At 39.1% G+C, this 21,679-nt stretch overlaps 1 protein-coding gene across 2 annotated transcripts in view; it reads right to left on the reverse strand.

Annotated features, from left to right (window-relative positions):
• Positions 1-21,679, reverse strand: part of FARS2 (phenylalanyl-tRNA synthetase 2, mitochondrial) — a 228,900-nt gene that overhangs the window by 158,075 nt on the left and 49,146 nt on the right. For both annotated transcript variants that reach the window (XM_058804220.1, XM_058804226.1), the window contains 2 exons: positions 16,458-17,093; positions 6,750-6,909 (listed from right to left, as the gene is read on the reverse strand). In XM_058804220.1, the coding sequence (XP_058660203.1) occupies positions 6,750-6,909; positions 16,458-17,093 (796 nt within the window). The remainder of the gene's footprint in view (positions 1-6,749; positions 6,910-16,457; positions 17,094-21,679) is intronic.

The raw sequence follows: 21,679 nt of genomic DNA on the forward strand, positions 1-21,679 counted from the left end.
AGGTATGCAACACATGCACAGAGCATTCTCAACCTGGTAGGTAAGTGAGGGGAAAAGCCCCACTTGGCAATTCCCCACCATGCCCCCCAGCTCAGCACCTCTGCAGATACCACTGTGCAGAGCAAGCAAAGTCCCGGCATCTCAGAGCAGGGCAGCCAGAAGAGGACAAGGTCTTCCTTCCCAAGGTCTTCAGTGCTGCCTAAAGCAGAGTTGTTGTCAAAGTGCTCATTATATTTGATGAGTTTTAGTTCTTCTAATGATTTACAGATGCTTTGCTTCACTAATTTTTTTTTTTCTAACCATTAGTTGTCAGGAAAGAAGTCTCAGAAACATGAACCATAAAAACTTGATAGAGAACTGAAATACAAATTCTGCAAGCTAAGCTATTGCCTTAACTCCAAACATATCTTCTCTTCAATTAAGCCAAATGCTAATCAGAGTCAGGATCATTAAGAACCAGGCAGATCCAGCTTCAAAAATAAAGAGCTGAACCTCATTTTTGAAAGGCAAAGGTAGTGTGAGTGACAGCAACTGTTAAAATTCCTGGTTTGATCTTCGGATTTTTTTTGAGATGTTTCATAAGAGGAATGTAAAACATGAAATTTTATGATTCATACTAAAAGTTTTTAAAATAAAAATATTTAAAGTAACCTCAAAAACTAGATCTTCATTAATTACTTCTGAAAACATGAAAGTAGCTACAGAAACTGAAACAATAAATTACAACAAAGATGTATATGCATGGCCAAAACATAAAATACTTCCTAACAGTCACAAGAAACTTTTCTAGATGCCATGAAAAAGGAAATGGCAAGGCAGGTTTCAAACCAAACAGACTGGCACTTCTAGATTTCCTCTGATTTCTTAAAAACCAGTCTCAGGAAAGAATATGAGTAATGGAAAGTCTTTTTGATAATTGTATAGACAGAACTCAGAAAACCAGAAATATTTACAATAGTTTCATTCACAATTGTAGGGTGACAGCAATCACTTTATTGCTCCTTTTTACCTGCATGACAATTAAAAAAATACATAGATGAAAAGAGTCACGCATATACAATAATATAGTGTGCAGAAAACTTTTTTTTAATTTCCTGATCTTGGCATTTTTAATCCTTGGGCTGTGCACATATAAAATATTCTCAATTAGCTTGCAAAATTTGCAAATGCAGCAACTACTTTAAATATTCAACTAGTTTGCATTCAGTAACAACATTCAGATAATTGTTTCTTATTAATTCTCTTATTACTTAAAAAATGAAGCTCTGTGAAACAAAGGATTTCTCAGCTGTTTGTTCTTAATTAAAATAAATTTTAAAAGGTAAAAAAAGAATTTAAAGCTCTTTTTATTTTTGAATTTTAATGCATATTAGTACTTAAGAGGCTTCTGGTTTAAATGCAAATAAGCAAACAAACAACATTCTGAATAAACCAAAACAAATTCACAATGAAGAGACAACTCTCACCTTCATTCTGTTCTCTAAATTAATAGTTAATCCCACATACCACAATTATATTATTCATACAGTATCCAGGCCATTGGGAATACCTCTGTAGTTTATATTCAAGTGTTCTTTCAGACTTTTGGCTCTAGAAGACTTTACTGAAAAGCAGAGGGTGCTCAGCCTTTGGCAACATTAACTGCATTTCTATAGAGTGTCACAGAACAAATGGGTACATTTATTACTTAGATACAAAATATTGTCTTGGTGCTCAATTTATTCCCAAGGAGTAAAGGGCATTGCTTACACTCAGCAAATTAAACCACTAAGGACTCTAAAGGATTATGATGATTAGGCTTCCTGTAGTACTATGTAATTTTCCTGATTTGGCCTAGTTTATTTCTTCACATACAGACTATGAAATACTGGCAAAATTGATCTTTTCTAGAAATTTTAGGAGGCCAAGAGACATATCTCTCTTAAAACAAGCACTTACAAGAGCACACTGCTGAATCTAATCAAGGCCTGACCACTAGACACAAACTTTTCCTGTTCAAAGAAATTATTTGTGTTATCAGACATAAATACACCTGCTCATTTCAGAGCCTCACAGTGCTCATGAGAGTCCTTCCAGTGGGTAGAGGTCCATTCATAATTGTGCTGGGTTGAACACCAGGATCCCAGCAAAACTGCTCTACCACTGCCCTCCTCAACTGGACCAGGGGTAGAAAATTTAATGAAAGGCTCATAGGTTGAGATAAGAGCAGGAAGAGATAACCCAGCAATTACAGTCATGGGCAAAGCAGACTTGACTTGGGGAAAGTAGTTCCATTTATTACCAATAAAATCAGAGCAGGATAATGGGAAATAGAAACTAAACCTTGAAAACAACTTCCCCCATCCCTCCCTTCTTCCAGGCTCAACTCCACTCCCAAAATCTCTACCTCCTCCTCACCAGCACTGGGGCTGGGGAATGAGGACTGTGATCAGCTCATCCCTCATTTTCTCTGCTACTTTTCCCCTGCTCCACCAAAGACAATCCTTCATTAATTGCACCAGCATGAGACCCTTCCACAGCACACAGTCCTTTAGGCACCTCCTGTTCCAGCACGGGTCTGTCCACAGGGCCACAGGTCCTGCCAGAAGCCTGCTCCGGCACAGGCTTCCAACAGGGTTCCAGCCTTCTTTGGGACTCTACCTGCTCTAGCATGGGGTCCTCCATGGGCTGCAGGTGGACCTCTGTATCTCCATGGACCTCCATGGGCTGGAGGGGCACAGCTGTTTCACCATGGGCTGCAGGGGAATCTCAGCTCAGGCACCCGGAGCACCCCCCCTCCCTCCTTCTCCATTGACCTTACGTCTCAACCAAGGTATCTGAAGGGCTGCTCCTCACACATGTTCTCATGCACCTCCCTGGCTGCAAATTGTTCAGGATTTTTTCTTGTCCCTTTTAAAATGAGTTATCCCAGAGGTGCTAATGCCATCCCTGATGGGCTCAGCTTTGGCCAGCAGTGGGTCCACCCTGGAGCTGGCTGGCACTGGCTCTGTCAGACATGGAGCAAATATCTGGCAGCTCCTCACAGAAGCCACCCCTGCAGCCTCCCTGCTACCAAAACCTTGCCATGCAAACCCAATACAGTAACTTATATGTCAGATCAGTATGGAAATAGTGAATAATTACTGTTATTTCTGAACACTGAATCCAGGTAAAGAATTGGTCATAGCCTGCACTCAAAAGTAATGGTGTTATTAGATATTAAGCTAAACAAGTGCTAGCCTAATTGAGTCTCATAATGAAAAAGGCTTGACCAAAGGCACTGAAAAAGAAAGAAAAGAAAAAAGAACAAACCAAACACATTAAAGCAGCCTATTACTACACTACAGCACAGAAGCAACAAAGCCTGAGACACAGATGGTCTTCACTGACCAGAAATTCTCTTTGTTGCTGTGAGGATTATTTTTAGAGACAAGGTTATGGAAGAAAAAGGAGAGGGGTGCAAGGAGGGTGCTGGGAAGCATAGAAGGTATTGAACTGTGGCCTCTTGAGGTGTGTGTCAATTTGTAAGTACTCTGCACCTCATTGTTTCAGATAATTCATCACACTTGCAGCAGACAGGAGCTGGCTGCCCATATAAACCTCACATTTTTCAGAAGTTATTAGCCAGACCATTATGTCCTTTATAATTTTTTTTAACTCATTACACCCATAGATCTCCATGCACTCAAAGGAGGTCTCAGTACAAGAGAATTAAGAAGGAGAATGAGCAGAACATGTTTGATTTAAAAGATATCCAGTGGCTGTTCAGTGAGAATCAGCAGTGGCAAAACCATCAGTCAAAGCACAGTATTACTCACTCTCCTGCCTTCCCTTACCAGTGCCTAGGAACTGGGTAAATAAATATGGGATAGCAGTGAATTTTGAGCCATTTCATGTAAAGCAACAAATCACAGTATCAGCACACAGTCATTATTTTCTATTTGATATAGTAAGACTACTTCTGAATCTCCCAGAGTGCAGAGAGCTTTTGGCAAGCTACAGAGGGGTTGGAGAAAGAACCATAGCTGAAAAAGACTGGCTAATTTATACGGAAATTTTGGACAGCCTTGTTTCTAGGTAACTAAAATGAGAACTAACAGACTACCTACACTGGCAGAGCTGTATGGGGAGATGGATGTGTAACTTAAATTAGTGGATTTTAAGTGTGCATCCTATGGAGGTAACAGAGGAAAACTAAGAAAAGTCTAGGTGTAGTATTTGAAATAGCTTCCTGACAGAAAAATGGAAGAAACTGAAAGACAGTTACTCATAGAATGCAAAACCAGGCATGTTATACCATCAGAAAATGCCATAAGAACTACTTTACATTGACAAGTTTTTAAGACAACTGATTGGATACTCCAGAACTTTCCTCCTCCTCTAACATTTGTCATTCCTTTGTCTGTTGGCAAAGCCAGAAAGACATAAAAGGACAAAATTCTGTAATAAGGGTAAGTGCAGATTCTGTGAAGTCTATGACCTTCCTCAGGACAACACAGTGATTTCCAAAACACTTTGTTTTGTCAATGCTGAGTTGTTCAAATAGTGTGGCAGGAGCCGGTAGAGCCCAACTGTCTCATTAAATATTATAAAAACTAACCTAAAACGCCACACACACACACACACAAAAAAAAAAAATGCAAGTCAGTGGTATGACCTTTCTGCAGAGATCCTCAATCTATCATCAACCTGAGCTGTTAAATTCCCAGAGAAGCACTGCAGAAGCACAGCTTCCAAGTCCAGGACTTCAGGTACAAGTGAGTTTATGCACAACTAACATGTACAGCAGGCTCAGTCTACAATCCAAACACTCTGCCTATAATAAACAGTCGACTGTATGACAATGCAACATTTCGGCCACTGCAGCTGTGGTCATGCTACCCTGCTAGAAAAGATGTGCAACTTCACTACAATATTCTGCTGACAGTACAGGTTGTAAAGAATACAAATGATGCCAAGGATAAAGGAATTAAACTTTTACTTTTAACAGAACATGGTGCCTTATGAAATACCCACATATAGGAAAAACAAATTTTCCAAGAGCAACACATTTAAACACATTTTAAATATTAAGTTAAAATTTACAGGAGTCAAGAAACAAAAAGTAATCAAGAGTACCATGTAAAGTAAAGAGTAAAATGCTAGTTAAAAGATGACAGCTGTCAAAAGACAAATTTATTTATGTGTGCCTCAAGACAGTTGCAGTGCACCAATGTCATATACCTTGTGCCTAACATGAACTTTGAATACTTTGAATTCCTGTATTTCCATGAATGGGGCAGGGGGGAAATACACATATATATACACATACATATGTAAATTTAAATTTAAAACCATATTAAATTTAATTCAAACTATATCTTGTGTTTGTATTCCAGGAAAAATGTTGGGGGTGTAGAAATAGAAAACTCCAACAAGGTGGCATCACCTTTAGTTTGTACATTTTAAATAATTTATGAATACATTTTAATGTCTTTATAGCTAATGGGTGGACTGTATGACAACTAGTAATAGCCAACATGCTGAAGCTTAAAGTGCAGTATCTGTCAACAGTCAGAGAAGGATGCCACTGCAGTCTGAGATACCACTAATAACTCTGAGAAATTGCTCACTTTAAACATCCTCAGCATCTGAGGTTGATCTAAATGCATCCTTTTACTGTTACCCACTTTCATCCCAATTTTGTATGTTTCAAAAGGTCACTGTTAAGTAAAATACAGCTACAAGAGGCTTTGAGCTGAGGAACTTCAAAATTTTTGTTCAGGTGGAATAGAACAGTAACTGGTAAAAGTTTTGCATGCTATAAGTCAACTTGAAAAATTCAGAAAAATATTCAAGCAGTCGTATCTAGAACTTGGTATCATTATCAATCCACTCTTGTAACTACTGCTCTAAGTGCAGTAAAAATCTTAAAACACATTAGAAAGTAGGCAAGATACCTCATGCATTCTAATACCATCCAGTATTTCCTCAATAGAAAAACGAATCAGCTCAGAAGAGCAGTCTCCTTGCCAAGAAATAACATTAATGTAGCAATTTTGACTCAGGCCATTTATAAATTCAGCTCCTGAAACTGAAAGCAGGTATTTCTGAGAAGAGAATACTTCATTCATATACACATCCATTACCCTTTCTCATTCCACTGCAAGTACCAAAAAACAATTACTGTTCAGCTTGATGTGGACGTAGCAAACACAGTCTGCCCTCAGCTGGAAGGTTTAATTTATCCACACAAGGGATGCAGCACATGGACACACGCACCCCTTCTCTGCTCCTGGTGCAGGATCTGAGTGCTGCTCAGCTGCACCCAAGCTCTCCTGCACCCCAGATGCAATGCTGCACCCATACTCCATCCCTCCAGGGACACAGGAGGCCCACAAGGATAAAGCAGAAGGGGTCCTGCAGAGTTTTGTGCTGGAGCTGCCTCTCCTTGCAGGACCCACCCTGTGCCTTCTGCCAGACCACTGCTTGCAGCTGGGTCTCCACACGTCCCCACCTGCATTTGTGCCCACCACGTTACTCTGACACGCTGCACACCTAAACATTTTCACAAAAACCTGCTGAGTCAACAGAGGGTTGTGTGCATCAGTATTCAGGAAAACCCAGAGAGGAACGCGTGGCCTCTTGGAAAAACCCATCTGGCTATTTCATATTACCAGCTGCCAACACAACCCCTAAGCCTCCTGCCTACGTTATGCAGCAAAATGTTTCTCCAAAGCCCCAATGACTACAGGCATGAGCAATCTGGGGGAAAAGGTGCAAGAACCCACCATCACCAAAGATGTGAGTCATGAGCTTCGTGAGCACTTGCTTCAGGTTGAACTCCACCAGCCTCACCGCCTCCATGGTGTGACACTCCTGCTTGTGTGCAGTGCGATGGCCTTGCTCAAACAGCTGTAAACCTTCACCGTCTTTAATGCTGGAGAACAACTAGAACAAAACCACAAAAACACCGTGTTTTGCATCAGTACCTTCTGAACGAAAATAGAGAATGAAGATTCATTGATATAAGTGGGAATCTTACCTGATAAGTCTACACTGTGAAAAACAAACAAAGACTGTGACTTTCTACAAATTCTGTTCACTAAATGCAGAGATGAATCTCTGTAAGAACAAAAATGTTCAAACAATTAAATCTGGTTTATTTCTATCATCAAATAATATTATTAGCTATAGGAAAATAATAATTTACAAAATAAAGCACGTCTCCTTTTCTGATTCAGTTACTTTGGAAGTTACCATGCAGAACGAAGTACTCTGTACAGTGTATGTAAATTACGCCCCAAAAACTACAAAACACAATTAACTCCATGGCATTTATCAGAACTTCAACTCTTTAAGTACTTGGACGATGTAAAAGAAACACCAAAACAGAAACAAAAACAGAAACACAAAACCAAAACAAAGCCAACCCAACCAACCCCAAACAAAAAAGAAACCCAAACAAAAAAAAGCCCAAACCAAAACAAACAAACAAACAAAAAAACCCCCAAAACAAACTCTGGCAGTTTAATGAGACTTAAACTGTTTACAGTTGATTCATCATGGGTACAAGTTTATATTCATTTAAGGACTACCATTTTCCTGTATGTTCCTACACAGCATCATTTTTGTGAACAAGAATTTTGTCTATGGGGCTTGTAAGGATTCATGATCTCAAGAGAGGGTTTTCCAGATAAGTTATAGAGCACAGGGACAGCTGTTTTGGGACGTGTCAGACTTGCTCTTCATTCACACATTGCTCACCACCACATCTGCTGCAAGTTGAAGGTTTCTGCTTTCTGCATATCCCCATATGTTTCTGGCCACGTGATCCTGGCCAGATACACACCAGCAAATCTATATCCTTTCAGAGAAACCAATAAACACATTCATTAAACAACATTGTTGGAGGCTCTGTGTCCTGGGAAGACAAGCAGGCAAATTCACAATCTAAAGAGTATTTTTGTTGGAGATCCTTACAGCTGTACAAACCCCCCATATCTGGGGTGAAGTCTGGAGAGTAGGGAGAGCCAGTTGTGAAAGTGTTTCTAGTGCTCTTCCTACCCCTCCTCCTCTACCTTCCCCTAATCAATCAAGCACACACAGAGGGGAAAAAACACGCACTGAGATTTTCTTTCCATTAAGCCTTCCAACATAAATAGCCCTTACTCAGGAGATGCCACGAATAACCTTAACAACTCATGGATGCCCACAGAAGTTGTTTTAACCACAGTTTGATGCCTTCAGAACACAATGCTCTAAAGAAAAAGTTCAAGTGAATCTCTGGTATTCCACAAATGCTAGATACAATTAATTAGTTTCTAGAACATTTCCTACAGACACAATGAATGAAGAGTCTGAGTTTAGACAGCAGGCAAACTAGCACCACAGTGGATTGAAGAAGTAGAAAGAAATGAAATCCAGTAGCATTTAACTTTGTATTGCTAGTCACAAGGAGATCGCTGGCCAACTTAGAAAACATTTATTCTCTTAATCTTCTTAGTGTGCAGCAGAAAATACTAAATTAAAAAGGGAACTAATAAATACCAAATAAAATTATTCTCCACCAGTCTAACAAAAATGCCTTTACTAACCAAAAGGCAGCAGCTTGACAAACAGAGTATCACACTTTTAAATAACAGATTCTTTATTCAAGTGCTCATCTGAAAGATTAAACCCCCTTCTTCTTACTGACATTAATCCTACCCTGACTGGAACAAGAAGATAATACCCACCCTACAACTAATTTGCTGTCAGCAAGGCAGATCGGTCACCCAGCATGTGGTTTAGAAAGCTGGGGGAATTCAGAGAGGCCAGCACTAGCCTAGGGAGGATAATTGTCTTAGGCTTATCTGGTGGCCAGTGGAGAGACACAGGATCCCTCAGAGAGGAGCACAGAGTGGCCAAATTAGGTTCCTGCTCTGAACAACCCTACACAGGTAGCTATTTTTTCTATTGACTGACTCATTCACTCACTAAGCCAGAAACACCCTTCAGGCAACAGAGATGTTCCCTCCTTTGACCAGAATACACTGTATTTACACATTAGAAGGTACATTTGTTATTTTACCTATCAGCAGATTTTAGGACATGAATCTCTCTTCCTCCTTTTTCCCTTCACTCCTCCCTTCAGCTTAAGACTGGCTCCTCAGACAACTGAAAACAACAGACAGTCTGGACACTAGCCTTCAAAACACAGCATACTTGTATCAACAAGTACATAGAAATACTTTTCCTTACTGTTGTATTATTTCTGAAATGTTGATAACACAATTACAGTCTAAAGCAAAATTCTATTCCAGTGGTTTATATCAGATGTGGAAACAAAATACATGCAAGAACAATTAAATACATTGAGTCATAATGCAGCCCTGTCACCTGCCTGAGCCCTAATCCTGCCAAACCAGTCACAGGCACCATCTCCAAGTGCCTCCAAGCCATAGGTTCCTACTCCAAGCCAAGTGAAAATGGTGAAGTTCAGCTTAGTAATCAAATATCAGCACACTAGCAGCTCCAAGAGATGAGCTGGCACTTGGAACAGGGCTGGGTCACTTTGGGCACAGGTATGACTCCAGTCCGTTTCAGACAGGCTCTGAAAGCACAGCCATAGGGAAGTCCCAGAAACAGGCAAGACAACAGCTCCCCCTTACAGTCAGGCACCAAGAGGCTTTGGTATTCTCCACAGAGGCTCCATCAGCTGCAGATGGGATTATACCAAGAGAAAAAAAAGAGATACTTTACAGTTGTATTAATATTTATTCCTGACTTCCCATTCACTGACATTGCTATGTCAATATGAGCGGCTTTAAACCGATACGCCAATTCCACTACTACAACGACTGAACTGTGCTAAGTACATGTCCTGGATTAGAAACACTTCAACATTTCTGTACACATAAAGCCAGGAAAGTCAAAGCTTGAATAAAATGAAGAATCACCTACAATCGCTCCTTTTTGATGTCAATTTTTCTCAAGCACATATCTGAGCAAATGGAGAAAAAAAATACCTAACATCTTGCATAAAGCACTGACACGTGCAAGACGGCATTTTCACGTACATTCATTCCTTCAGTGCAGACTAAAACAGCATGCACTATCTTATTGTATTGAATACAATCAGTCACTACTACAAGCAGGAAAGAAATTTCCTGTAGTCATAAATCGAGTACCTATGTGTCTGTCTAGTGTAAGGACAAGAAGATTTTTCTTTGAGTGAAGGTGTGCAAAACATTGAATACTGGATCACCATGAAAAAGTCAAAAAAATCAACACTTCCCAGGATTTATCAGCATATCTGACCGATGCTGCATTACAACAGAAAAGGCAGAAAGGAATTGAAGTGACCTAACCATATGGCATGAAGTTTAGTCAGTTTATCTCATAATAAAAATAAATTAAAATTTGATAACGTGTAAGGGCAAGAAGACAGAGTTTTAACTGGCCAAGTACAAATTGAGCTAAGGTCCTTCAAAAGCACACTCCAGCATTTCTCAGCCTGGCATGAAGGGCAGAAGTCACATTTGTGATTTAAACAAAGACCTCAATATTTCCTCAATCATTTGACAGACTTTTTAGTCTCATATCCCTTCATTATCCATACGCTTAGTATTCAAAATTAAGGGTCTCTTTGCAGGATGGCATCCAGAGTAGGTCTCAGATCAGAGACATCTGTAACTATATCCTGTCTTTCCACAATGCAGTTGTGTATTCGTCCTGCCACTCATGCATTCACCAGTGATTAAGATAATGAATAAATCATACTCATGTACTTATACTCTCAGGCAAACAAGCATATAAAATTATCTCCGTATGAGGATCTGCACGTGACTACACCAAACCTTGACACACCAAATAAATTTTGTCTCACTGGCCCTAATGAATATCTCTAAAAATGAACCAAGAGCTGCATTCTGAATCCACTTACAAATAGCAAACCCTTCCCACAACATTTTAAATGGGCTGTGGAACTCAAGACTCAACCAATGGATCAGGAATAATGAAGATGATGCCACTTATAGAAGGCTCAAAGAGAAAACCTAATTTTAGTCTCAGTCAGCCTCCAAGGTGTAACTATGCAGCCAGCTTCAGGTACCAAAGATATACACAGCCACATGACATAAGGCTCTTCACTGCATATCAATAAGGATTTTTGGGGGCAGAAAATGACAAAAAATTTACTTCAACCCACAAGCTTGAAGGTGATCAGCCTAATTTCTACATCCTTCCATTCTAGTTCTCCAATTACAGCAAAGAAAGGTAACCTCTGTTGTTTTTTGGGGGTGGAGAGCTATTTTTGGTGGTTTTTTAACCTAATCAAAGTGTTTTTGTAAGAAAAGAAAAAATGATAATGATGTTTCCAGAAAGAAAAAGTAACACTGCTACACAGACACCTGATATAGTGAGACATCTATCATAAACTTCTGGTTTTGTAGCAGTAGTAATTCCTTGACTTTTAAGTACCTTAGACTTCCCAAATACACTTGTGGACATTTTCCTCTTTTTTTCTTCTCCTGCACAATTTAAATATTGCATTGAATAGATTTAATGGCCTTGTTCTGAAAAGCTTTGTTGGTTTGTTTGGTTTTTTTTAGCTGGACAACAAAAAGTAAGACAAAGTCTGAAAGAAAAAAATGAAGTCTTTGCAGTAAAAGATGCACCCTCAGTTTTCAAACTTTCTAGACCATGGATCACAATGAAAATCTAACAGACCTTTTGATGCCCTCCGCTGTCAAATTTTTGACTAAAAATAACAAAGAATACAATTTGGATCCTCGGATCAGTGAAGATCTATTTATTATGGCATGATTTACACAACACAGCTTGGAAAATACTGAACCTACAATGTTCACTACTTGGATTAATACTGGAAAAAGTGAAATCAGTTCCACCTAAACTAGCCAGGCTCTTCGTTGTGACCACTCAGTTCAACTGCATCTTCAGGAATAAATTCACCTCCAAATAGTCTAGCAAAGTAATGCTGCTGCTCTTTTTATTACCAGGTGGATCTATGGGTAAATGGACCGAATGCCTCTGCTCCTGTCTGGCCTTGCTGCTCCCTGCGAGAAGGAGGGACAGCTCCCAGGCTCTTTGGGACCCATGCTTTGCTCACAACCCCATCTATAAGTTGTAGAAGGCTAAGAAGGGCTCCTTTCCTTGGTCATTTAAGCCTTTTAAAATATTTGTTCCTTGGTGCCCAGCTAAAAACTGCTATTATGACTCCCACTGACGCTCAGAAGCACTCTCAGACAAACTAAAAGTTCCAAATAACTCCATTAAATAGGTTGATCCCTGGAACTTAAATTGATTTAAATTCCTTTACATATGAGGATTAAGAAAAGGGGACTGAAGACAGGAAGAAGCTCTTCTTTGATACAATGTCAGAGAAAAAAAGCACAGCGTCCAAAGCTGCAGTGAACATGTAGAATTCTGGAGAAGTCAAACCTAAAGACACAAGTTTTCCAAGGGGAAAACATAGCATGGCACTTGATAAAAAAAAAAAAATGCAGATAAGTGGTCAAGTTCACATCATCCCATACCACAAGGAAAAGGATAAAAGCAACATCTTTTTCTTTTTAACAATACACCAGGAATATTGCCAAGGTACTGAAGTATGGGAAGACAAGGAAAGGAGTATGTATTTAGATGAAAAATAGAAAAACCTACTAATCTCCTATTACCTAGAACAAGGGTCTTTACATTTCAGGATATAAACTCTAGAAGCTATAATACTGAATTTTTTAAAAATTATTTATAGTGCTTTGGAGAAGCAATCCTTTATTTGTAACTAGAATATTCAGCCTTTTTCCATTGCATTCTAACAAAAAAGTTTTCATTTCTACCATAAGCATTTCAATGGAGAATAAAGATGTATCCCTACTACTTCTAGCACAAACAAGCCTGATGAGAGCATCATGTTTTCATTGAAACAACTATGTATTGGCCTCCAATGGAACAAGGTTACTAAAATAGAGGAGCAATTCCTGTCTTTTAGCATCTGTTCCCCTTAAAATCTATGTATAATTCAGTACAGACTATGAAGTCTCCTTCAAATGTGTAAACATTTTTTTGTTATCAACTGAAATCTGTTCCTTGACTGCCATTGGGTTTATATTGGCTCCCTCTTCTGGCTGACATGCACAAAGTGCAGTGTAGTTGAGATTTTTTTTCTCTTTTCCATAAATTATGGATCTGCACCAAAGGCAATGGTATAGCATGGAAATCATTTCTCTTATAATCCACCCAGGAAAACTGGCCAGTTCAAATCTGACTACAGCAGTATCAAAAATGCCAATCCAAAGTACTAACCAAAAGAAAAAAAAAGCCATACACCATGGAAGAAAAAAAATTTCAAACACCAATTAGAAGAAAAACAGATATGCTGGAGGAAGCAAATAAAAAAGGATATCATTTGGGGGGACTCTTTAAGAAGAACAGCTCATTTTATGTTCAGAATTCTGAAGTAGATTTGGAAAGCTATTTTTCGTTTTAACTATATAATTTACTTTCTAACTGTTCTTCTATTACATTTAGAAAATAATCACCTCAAATATTTTTAAATATATTGAAAAAATGTCTAAATTATTTTCAGATGTTCTTTGATAACAGTCCAAGGACATTTTTTAAAAGTTCATGAAAAATTTAATTAATTATTCTAAATTTTAGCAAAGAGTGAGTCTGGGAGATGGGAATTTCTTTAGTACTTTAATATTTACACTCATACTAAGCTGCAGAAATGCATCAGTTACCTGCCCATCTTTGAATTATAGATTACATCTCTCTTTAAAAAGTAATCAACCAACCATCACGAAAAAATATATAGCCAAAAAACCAAATTGGTCACAAATATATCAGAAAAAATACTGTAAAGCTGCCAAACCCACTTTGTTTTTCCAGATCTTACTTCAACATACCGATTTTAACTTTGATATAAAGAATTATGCTGAAGGCTTCCATTACAGGACAGGAGTTTTAACCTAGTCATGACTACAGAATTAGGTATTTGTAAAGAAGACTCACCTATGTACCCCTACATCTTTTGTATCCTGCCTAAAACTTCAGCTGAAGATGAATTGACTTTTCCCCCACAACTCCTAAACTGAGATCAAACACCAAATTCCTCTAAATTCAACTTCTTATAAGATCACTCTAGGCCTTTGTTTTTCTTCTGACATCTTCTTAGGTCTGTGGTCACTTACACTGAGAAGACAGTGAATAATAAATGTAAAAAGCAAAAGAACAAATTAGAGCAGCAAACTGACAACAGCATGTAAAATTACTGTATTGGCCATAACATGAAATGTACCCAGGGTTTGTAGCTAAGAGCTAACAGTTTTTCCCTTGGTTCCAAAGACTCTGATCTTTGGTACTTGTGCAAATTTCCTCTCACCAGAGACTGTAGTCTGGTTAGGAATGAAAAGTGTGAGACAAGGGTAACAGGCTCTGACAGTCACACATTTCTGCTCAGTGGGTTACAGCTTAAACTTGAGTATAAATAAATGAATATCAGAGTATTTCTCTCATGTAGTATTACCTCTATTTAGTCTTTGTTCCGCTCAAACAGTTCCTTCTGGAATTATTTAAATGTGGATTATTCTGAACAGGCAACCAGAATACAAAACACAGAAACAGTCCCCAGTGAAATTTCAGAATTGCACATTCATTTTTTTCCACGAGGCTCTTGTGATTAAGACTGTAAAAAGGGGTATATATTGAAACACAAAGTGAAGCAAAAAAGAACACATCAGATCATGCTCAGGTTTATAATTTTTTATGTTGCCCAATAAACAACACTTGTACTCATCATACACCACACTACTATTCTTTCTTCATCTGTATAGAAAGTTCCTCAATAACCTCTCAATCATTTTCTTGGGGAAAAAGAAAGGAGAGAAAAGAAACAATCTCCACTGCAATGAATTAGATTGTTGAACACTATATTTCTAGATAGAACATATCAGTGAAAACATTTCTGTAACTCTGTTCCCAGTTATTCAAATCCTATTATTCAATTTGTAGAGCAGAAAGAAATAGTCTGTCATTAGGACCAAAATTTCCTAAGGGATATATTCATAAACAAGTAGTTCAATGATTAGATCAATCACACCCAAGGTTGCAGAAATTTCATCCTGCAATAACGTTGATGTTCTAATTTTGTGGCAAGTAAAATATTTCCATCTGAATGACTGAACTTCTGCGCAAGTAAAAAAAAAATGTGATGAACAAAACCAGTTAAGAAATTGTGTTTTCTTAATATAGTATTGTATACCATATACCCTGATTATATTTATAAAAAGACCTACGGGAAAAGAACAGCAAACCAACGAGGCTGGGTAATCTGCAGTGTTTCCACTTTGTGGTTACCCAGAAGCAGCTGCAGGCTGGGCTCAGCACCACCCAGCTCCCAGCACACCTGCAGAGGCAGGTATGAGCTCACAGCAGAACAAGCAGCAGCCACACAGGGTGGCAAAGTGCAGTGCAGGCAGCACCAGCCCCTGCCATCAGAGAGAAAAGCAGTGCTCTGTGATTACCTTCGTTTTCCCTCAGGCATCCAAAGGCATCAGGCTTCTCTGCCAAGCTCCTGTCACCCGCTGGCAAGCACATTAAAAATGGTCTACATCTCAGTATTATTAGAATAAGCTAGTTTTAGTTATAGAACTGTGAATTTGGCAGTATTGCTACAAGCATACACAAATTATACAAATCAATTACTATTTGGAAAACAAACTGGCTTATATTTACCACTGATCAATGATGCAGCAGAGTACTTAATGACACCCAGGCATTTGCAGAACATGCACGCTGTGCCAACAAAACATATAAACTTAAGAGTCTGAGACATCAACCTAGAGCTCTTCAGCTGATGCCTCTGGACTCTGATGGGTTTGGTGTGTATGCACCACACACACATAAATATTGGCTGCAACAGATGAATCCTTCAGTGCAGCTTTAGGATGAGTTGAAGAATGGAACAATTCCCTAGAAAATGACATTCATTTATTGCAGGTTGGCACTATTAAAAGAAAAAGAAAAGAGGAAAGTACAGTGAAAACTGTACTTTGGAAGTAGCTGTAACAACTGGCATCCAAGGAGTCCTTCAAGAATCAATTTGATGGAGTTTTTGGTAAAGTGATCTCACCAGAAGAGAGTCATGACAGAAACAGAATTGAGTTGTGCAGATCATTAACTGAACAAATTGTTTCATTTCAGATTATACTTCACTACGCCAGCTTTCAATAATATTGTCCTTCCATTTTTTCACATTTTCCTAGGGAATTTTATAGTTGTTTTAAAATTCAACACTTTCCATCCACATTTTTCGCAAATTAAAAATATTGCTATATGATAAATCACTCGATCTTTATCAACGTGCAGCATATCACTGTTGCTGTAACATGCTTACAGGCACAAACCTTGTTTATGTGGCTGAACTTTGCTTGCAGCAAACACAAGACCAAACTTACCCCAAATGCCTTTCACCCCAGCTAGAGAATTCCTACCTCGTGGCAGGAGAAGAGGCGCACTCCCTCCATCTGATGGAAGACGGGGTAGTGGGTGCTATCGATGGTGTCCCGGCGGTAGACATCTCCCACGGCCAGAAAGGCGTCCAGGCCAGAGTGGATCAAGTCCCACTGGTGAGCTGATGTGTGTGCTCGTAGCATGTGGTCACGATTCAAGTAGTAGTTATCCTCTTTCCTTCTGCTGGCATGGTTTTGTGGAATAAGTAAACTATCGAAATTCTGCTGGACTGTAACCACTGGAGAAAGACCGTCGTACACAGAAAAGAGCGGAGTCCCACGGCGTCCCAGGTAATGTTTGTAGAAGTGCTCCTTCACCTGCTCCTTGATTAGCCACAAAGGGTGATGTTTTCTGTTGTGCAAGTTCTTCCCCACCTTGGAAAGAATCTTCTCTGTGACATTGGTGTAGTCATCTTGAGGATAGGATTTCCCAAGCAGTTCCACCGTATTTGAGCAGGGTGCACTGGCACCCAAATCTGAAGGTACAGACTTGGATGAAGAATGCCTTGAATGGGTGGGAATTCCTCTTACTTTTACTTTTGATGATAAAGCTGTTGTTTTAGAATACTTAGCTACTCTCATGAATTTCCAGAGCATTGCCATTGTAAACTTTATGATCTAGAAAAAGAAAAGGAATTAAAAATATTTGAGTTAGGAACGGCAATGTTGCTAGAGGAATTGCTATTATCTTAGGGATAGATAAATCCAAATGTCTGCTTGATTAGCATGACAAAGTTCCCATTATAAACCCCTGTTTTGACCTCAGAGGATGGAAAATACCCTTGTGGTCAAATTTCAGCTTGGATATTTTAATCAGTTATCAGGCTTCTGCATGACTGCACCAGTAATAACGACTCTAGACCTAGCCTGAACCCCATTCCAGATGATGCCCTTTAAAGATGAATAAACATCAGGCCTTCTTTCAAACAATATTTTTCCTCCAATTAAAACATGTGGCAATAACTTCATATTACTTAAGAAAAACTAGGAAACTTAACAGTGCCCTTCAGCAGTCAGAACTGGCTTACAACAAGCAATTAACTTATTGCTATATCATCTCCATTAGCAGAAGCTGCAGAACGTGTTCCACATCTACCTGATGCATGTGGCATGCACTATGCAATCCATCACTAATTCTTATTAAATGCCAGACAAAACCAGTTTAACCTTTCAAACTACTGAACCACTGTGAAAAAACAGATGGCCAGACAAGACATATATTTATATATAAACAGCTTATTAAATTCTCATATGAGTATTGCACAAGATTCACCATAAAGACTGCATAAAGTCAGAAGCAATGTTAGAATTTTGCAGTGATCACAATGTTTCCATATGTTCCCCAGGATGGCTGTTTGCACAGCTTCCATGGGGGTACAGGGGAGGCAGGCTTGTCAGATACCAGGAAGGCAAAGTGAAGAGATTCTTCAAGTTGCCTGAAGAACTCATTTCCCATCAAAGGGCCATCTTTACACATCCTCCCAGTTCACAGACAGGCCTTGTGCTTTATGTGGACACAGCTGCATTCTCTCTAGAGCTCAAAGATAATTCCAAAACCAAAGAGTTTTGAGAGTGATGAACCTTTCAGTCACTTCATATGCATAAGCCCATTCTGAGATGAAAAATTACTTGAAAATCTATAGATGGGCTTCAGAAATATTAGCAAAGGTCCCAGTAAAATAATTAAGCATTAAAATTTGCTTATTATGGAATGGGAAAGCAGAGGCATTAGAAGTTAAGTGACCAGGGAAAGGCATCTGCTACAAACTGGCTTGTACTTCTATATGAACCAAGAATTACAGGGCCACAGGTTTTCTGAGTGAAAGAATTTTCTGCAAAAGTCATCTTAAAGAATTAGGGGAAGAAAGGATATAAGCAATAATAAATGCACCACAGTCTTCAAGGGATGCAGTACTTAGGATAACAGTATCTGGCTAGCCTTCCACAGGAACATAAGGAAAACAAGTGTAAGTAACAAAATAAACAAGGTGAGACTATTTTTCATACTCTCATGCTTCAAAATACGTATGCAAATGAACAGACATACTAAAATAGAGAGTCCCAGATAAAAACAAATCTGTAAAAGATAATGAGTATGGTTAAATTTGGCTTTTTTTTTTCTTCTGGCTTGTATCTATAAGTTTTCCATCGGTCTTTTTCCTCAAGTCATTATATCTCAATTAATCAAAATAAAGGCAAGTTGGGTAGACAGAAATTAATCTTGGTGGGGAAGCATAAGATTACTGAATATTTGGTTTAATCCTTTTTCTGGTAGAATATCTTTAGAAATAAGTAACAGTTATAAATTTTATCTAGTTTTGAAACTTTAAGAATAACTGCCTTTGGCAGGGAGGCAGTAAAGAGTTTACAAAGCTATTTCATCAAATTAGCTCTTGATCATTACTGAGAATGTTCTTCAATAAATGAATTCACACACATATCAGAAACCACTTTGATAGAGGCTAAGCAAGGAATGGTCTTACATTTTGAAAAGAGACCCCAGTTTCCTGAAACATACGTTCTCCTTCATGGAAAGTGAGTTCTCATTTTCAAACAGCTGCTTGAAATACCCAGTCCTAGTCAGATAATGAATTCAGCTTCCCTTAAGTAAATATCACCATCTGCCCATACATTTATTTTTCTAAAAACTTCAATTCAAAACTTACACATAACCGTAATTTACAAAAACTCCCATAACTTTATCGTGATTCTTGTGATGTTTGCTGCATTCTTAAATATCATTCCTCTGAGAATCAGACAACCTCATGAGAAGCTTAACTTTCACATAAACAGTTTTGATGATTATAAATTTATGGAAAAAGAAATAAGAACATGCACCACCAGTACTGGGGAGGCACTCTTGTTTGTTTAAGACTCATTATTTTTAAGGGAGAGTCTATAATATACATCTTCAAGGGCTTACCTGATTATATTTCAGTATTTGTAATGAGGAAGGCTGCTATCAGTTTCTGACAGAAACACTCTTTTTTCTAAGCAAGTGACATATACTCCTAACAAACCTGTACAGGAGAAAAACCTACAGATGAACTTTTATCAGAGTTTTTATCTTAACATTATGTCTGTGCCTTAAATAGTTGAATGGCATTATTATGTGCATTAACATTCTAATCCAAAGCAAAATTTGAGCAGTATGTAATGTGAACAATAAGAAAAGTTATAGTTTTTAGATGAGTTATCTAATGTCCAGGTACTGCAAACAACAGCAAGCAAGTACTAAATGTGCCCCTAACATGGTATCACAACCAGAGTTCCAGAAACACTCAAGTCCTACAACAACACTCTGCTAGTTCCCTCTCCCACCACAGTCACATATTCCTCTTTCAGAAAAATGGCATTGGACTTAGTTCAACTCATCTGGTGATAAGTTACATTTGGGCAGAGAAACCACAGAGAAGAAAGTAAAATATGTTTACACTCTGCAGACTGTACACAAAATCTTCAAACCAAAGTAATGTTTACCAAGGCAGAGAGCAACACTGGAAAATAAAGACATCTCTTTACCTTTTTCTAGTAATAAATATCTGGTGTTAAGAACACACTAATTACTTATGTTCTCTTATAATAAAAAGAAATTTATGCATTTATGCTTATTTATGTCTGTCTATGTTTATCTAAACATCTGGAAAAGTAGTTTAAATGTATTATTTTCTTCCTTTATTTCCACCATGCTTTTCATTTGGCAGGGAAGCAAAACTGTTTTCTGTGCACACTGACAAAACCTGAATCCCACAGCAAGGCCTGCCAGCCAGCTACCAAGAGCAGCGAGCCAAACAGCAGCTGCAGGTCCTGTAGCTGAAAACAAATACATAAACGGGAAATAGACATTGAACAACCACCACTGGCATCTACCATCCAAAGATGACAAAGCCCTCCACCAGCATCACCAGCAAATCCTGCACTCTGGGTTTGACAGTGGCTCTGTCTCACAGCTGGGAGCCAACACAGGGCTCTGGATGAAGATGCAGGGCTTTGGAAGCTGTTCTGCTGGCAGCACTCTGTGGGGTTTCTCAAAGCTCTGCAGGTGGACATGCAAGCACCAGGCCCACCACCTCCTATTTCACACATCCTCAGCCAGACAGCACCTTGGACACATTTCAGGGTACCTCAGCAGCTCCCCTGAAGCTCCATGGCTCAGGTTGCTGGACCTCATCTCAATACTGAGATGTCTACTACAACTCTAGTCTTTGATAGGAACGACATCATACACTACTTGGAACTACGCTTGCACCTAGCTCATGCTTTTAAGCAGCTCCAAGGCAGACCAGAGGACAGAAGGTGGCATCCACACCACCCACGGGTGAAAAGGCGTAACAACAACCCTGTCCATGCTGTGCATAGACCAGGCACAGATGTGACCACACCTGCCAACGTCAGTCCTGTATCACAGACCCCGTGACATTTCTATAGCAGTTTCAATTGATGGGCAAGGCTCCTTCCTCCTGCACAGAAAACCAACCATTCCCCATGCAGCAGCCCAGCAGACATTACACATGCTAAAGTACACCATTATCAGGAGCCTGACAACAGGGAAATAGCAGACAGAATACATCAGACAAAAAATACCATGGTTTTGGAGCACATGCAAAAGGCAGTTTGATTTGATAAGGGATCATACTGCTGTACTGTTAAGGGATGTCCTTTCATGTCTAAATCCAGGTTTCCATGTCATAGTGCAGCAAGGATTAAGACAGCATTATCACAGCTGCAGTGGTATTTGTCACAATTCTCCACTACCCAGCTGAGGCTTAGGGAAGAATTGTAGACTTAGTGAAATTCCTCCTTACACCTGCTTTGAAAAAGAGGAGAAAAGAGGGGCAGTTTAGCAGCCCACAATGAAAGGAGACAGTGATGTGCACCAATGTTGTTTTATTCACTCACCTCTCCTGTAAAAGTGGAAGAGGGACAATGCTCCTTTTTGAGCAAACCAGAGCCCAAAGGGGCCAGCTTGTGGGGCCATTTGCTCAATGTTTGCATCTGGGAGCCACGGGCACCCTCGCTCCTGCTGACCATGTTTCTCTCTGCCCTGTGCTTTTTACAGCTTCTGGCTGCAGAAACACAGATGGGCTACTGCATACATAAACCCAAGTACATGACGGGTTTGAAACCAAAATTCTACAAAGATGAGAGTCTGTCTCCTATCCAAGAATAGCTAATTAATGCAAGACTCTGAAGTGCCATGGAAA

Source organism: Ammospiza caudacuta, chromosome 1 (genome assembly GCF_027887145.1).
Source record: "Ammospiza caudacuta isolate bAmmCau1 chromosome 1, bAmmCau1.pri, whole genome shotgun sequence".
Classification (NCBI taxonomy): Eukaryota; Metazoa; Chordata; class Aves; order Passeriformes; family Passerellidae; genus Ammospiza; species Ammospiza caudacuta.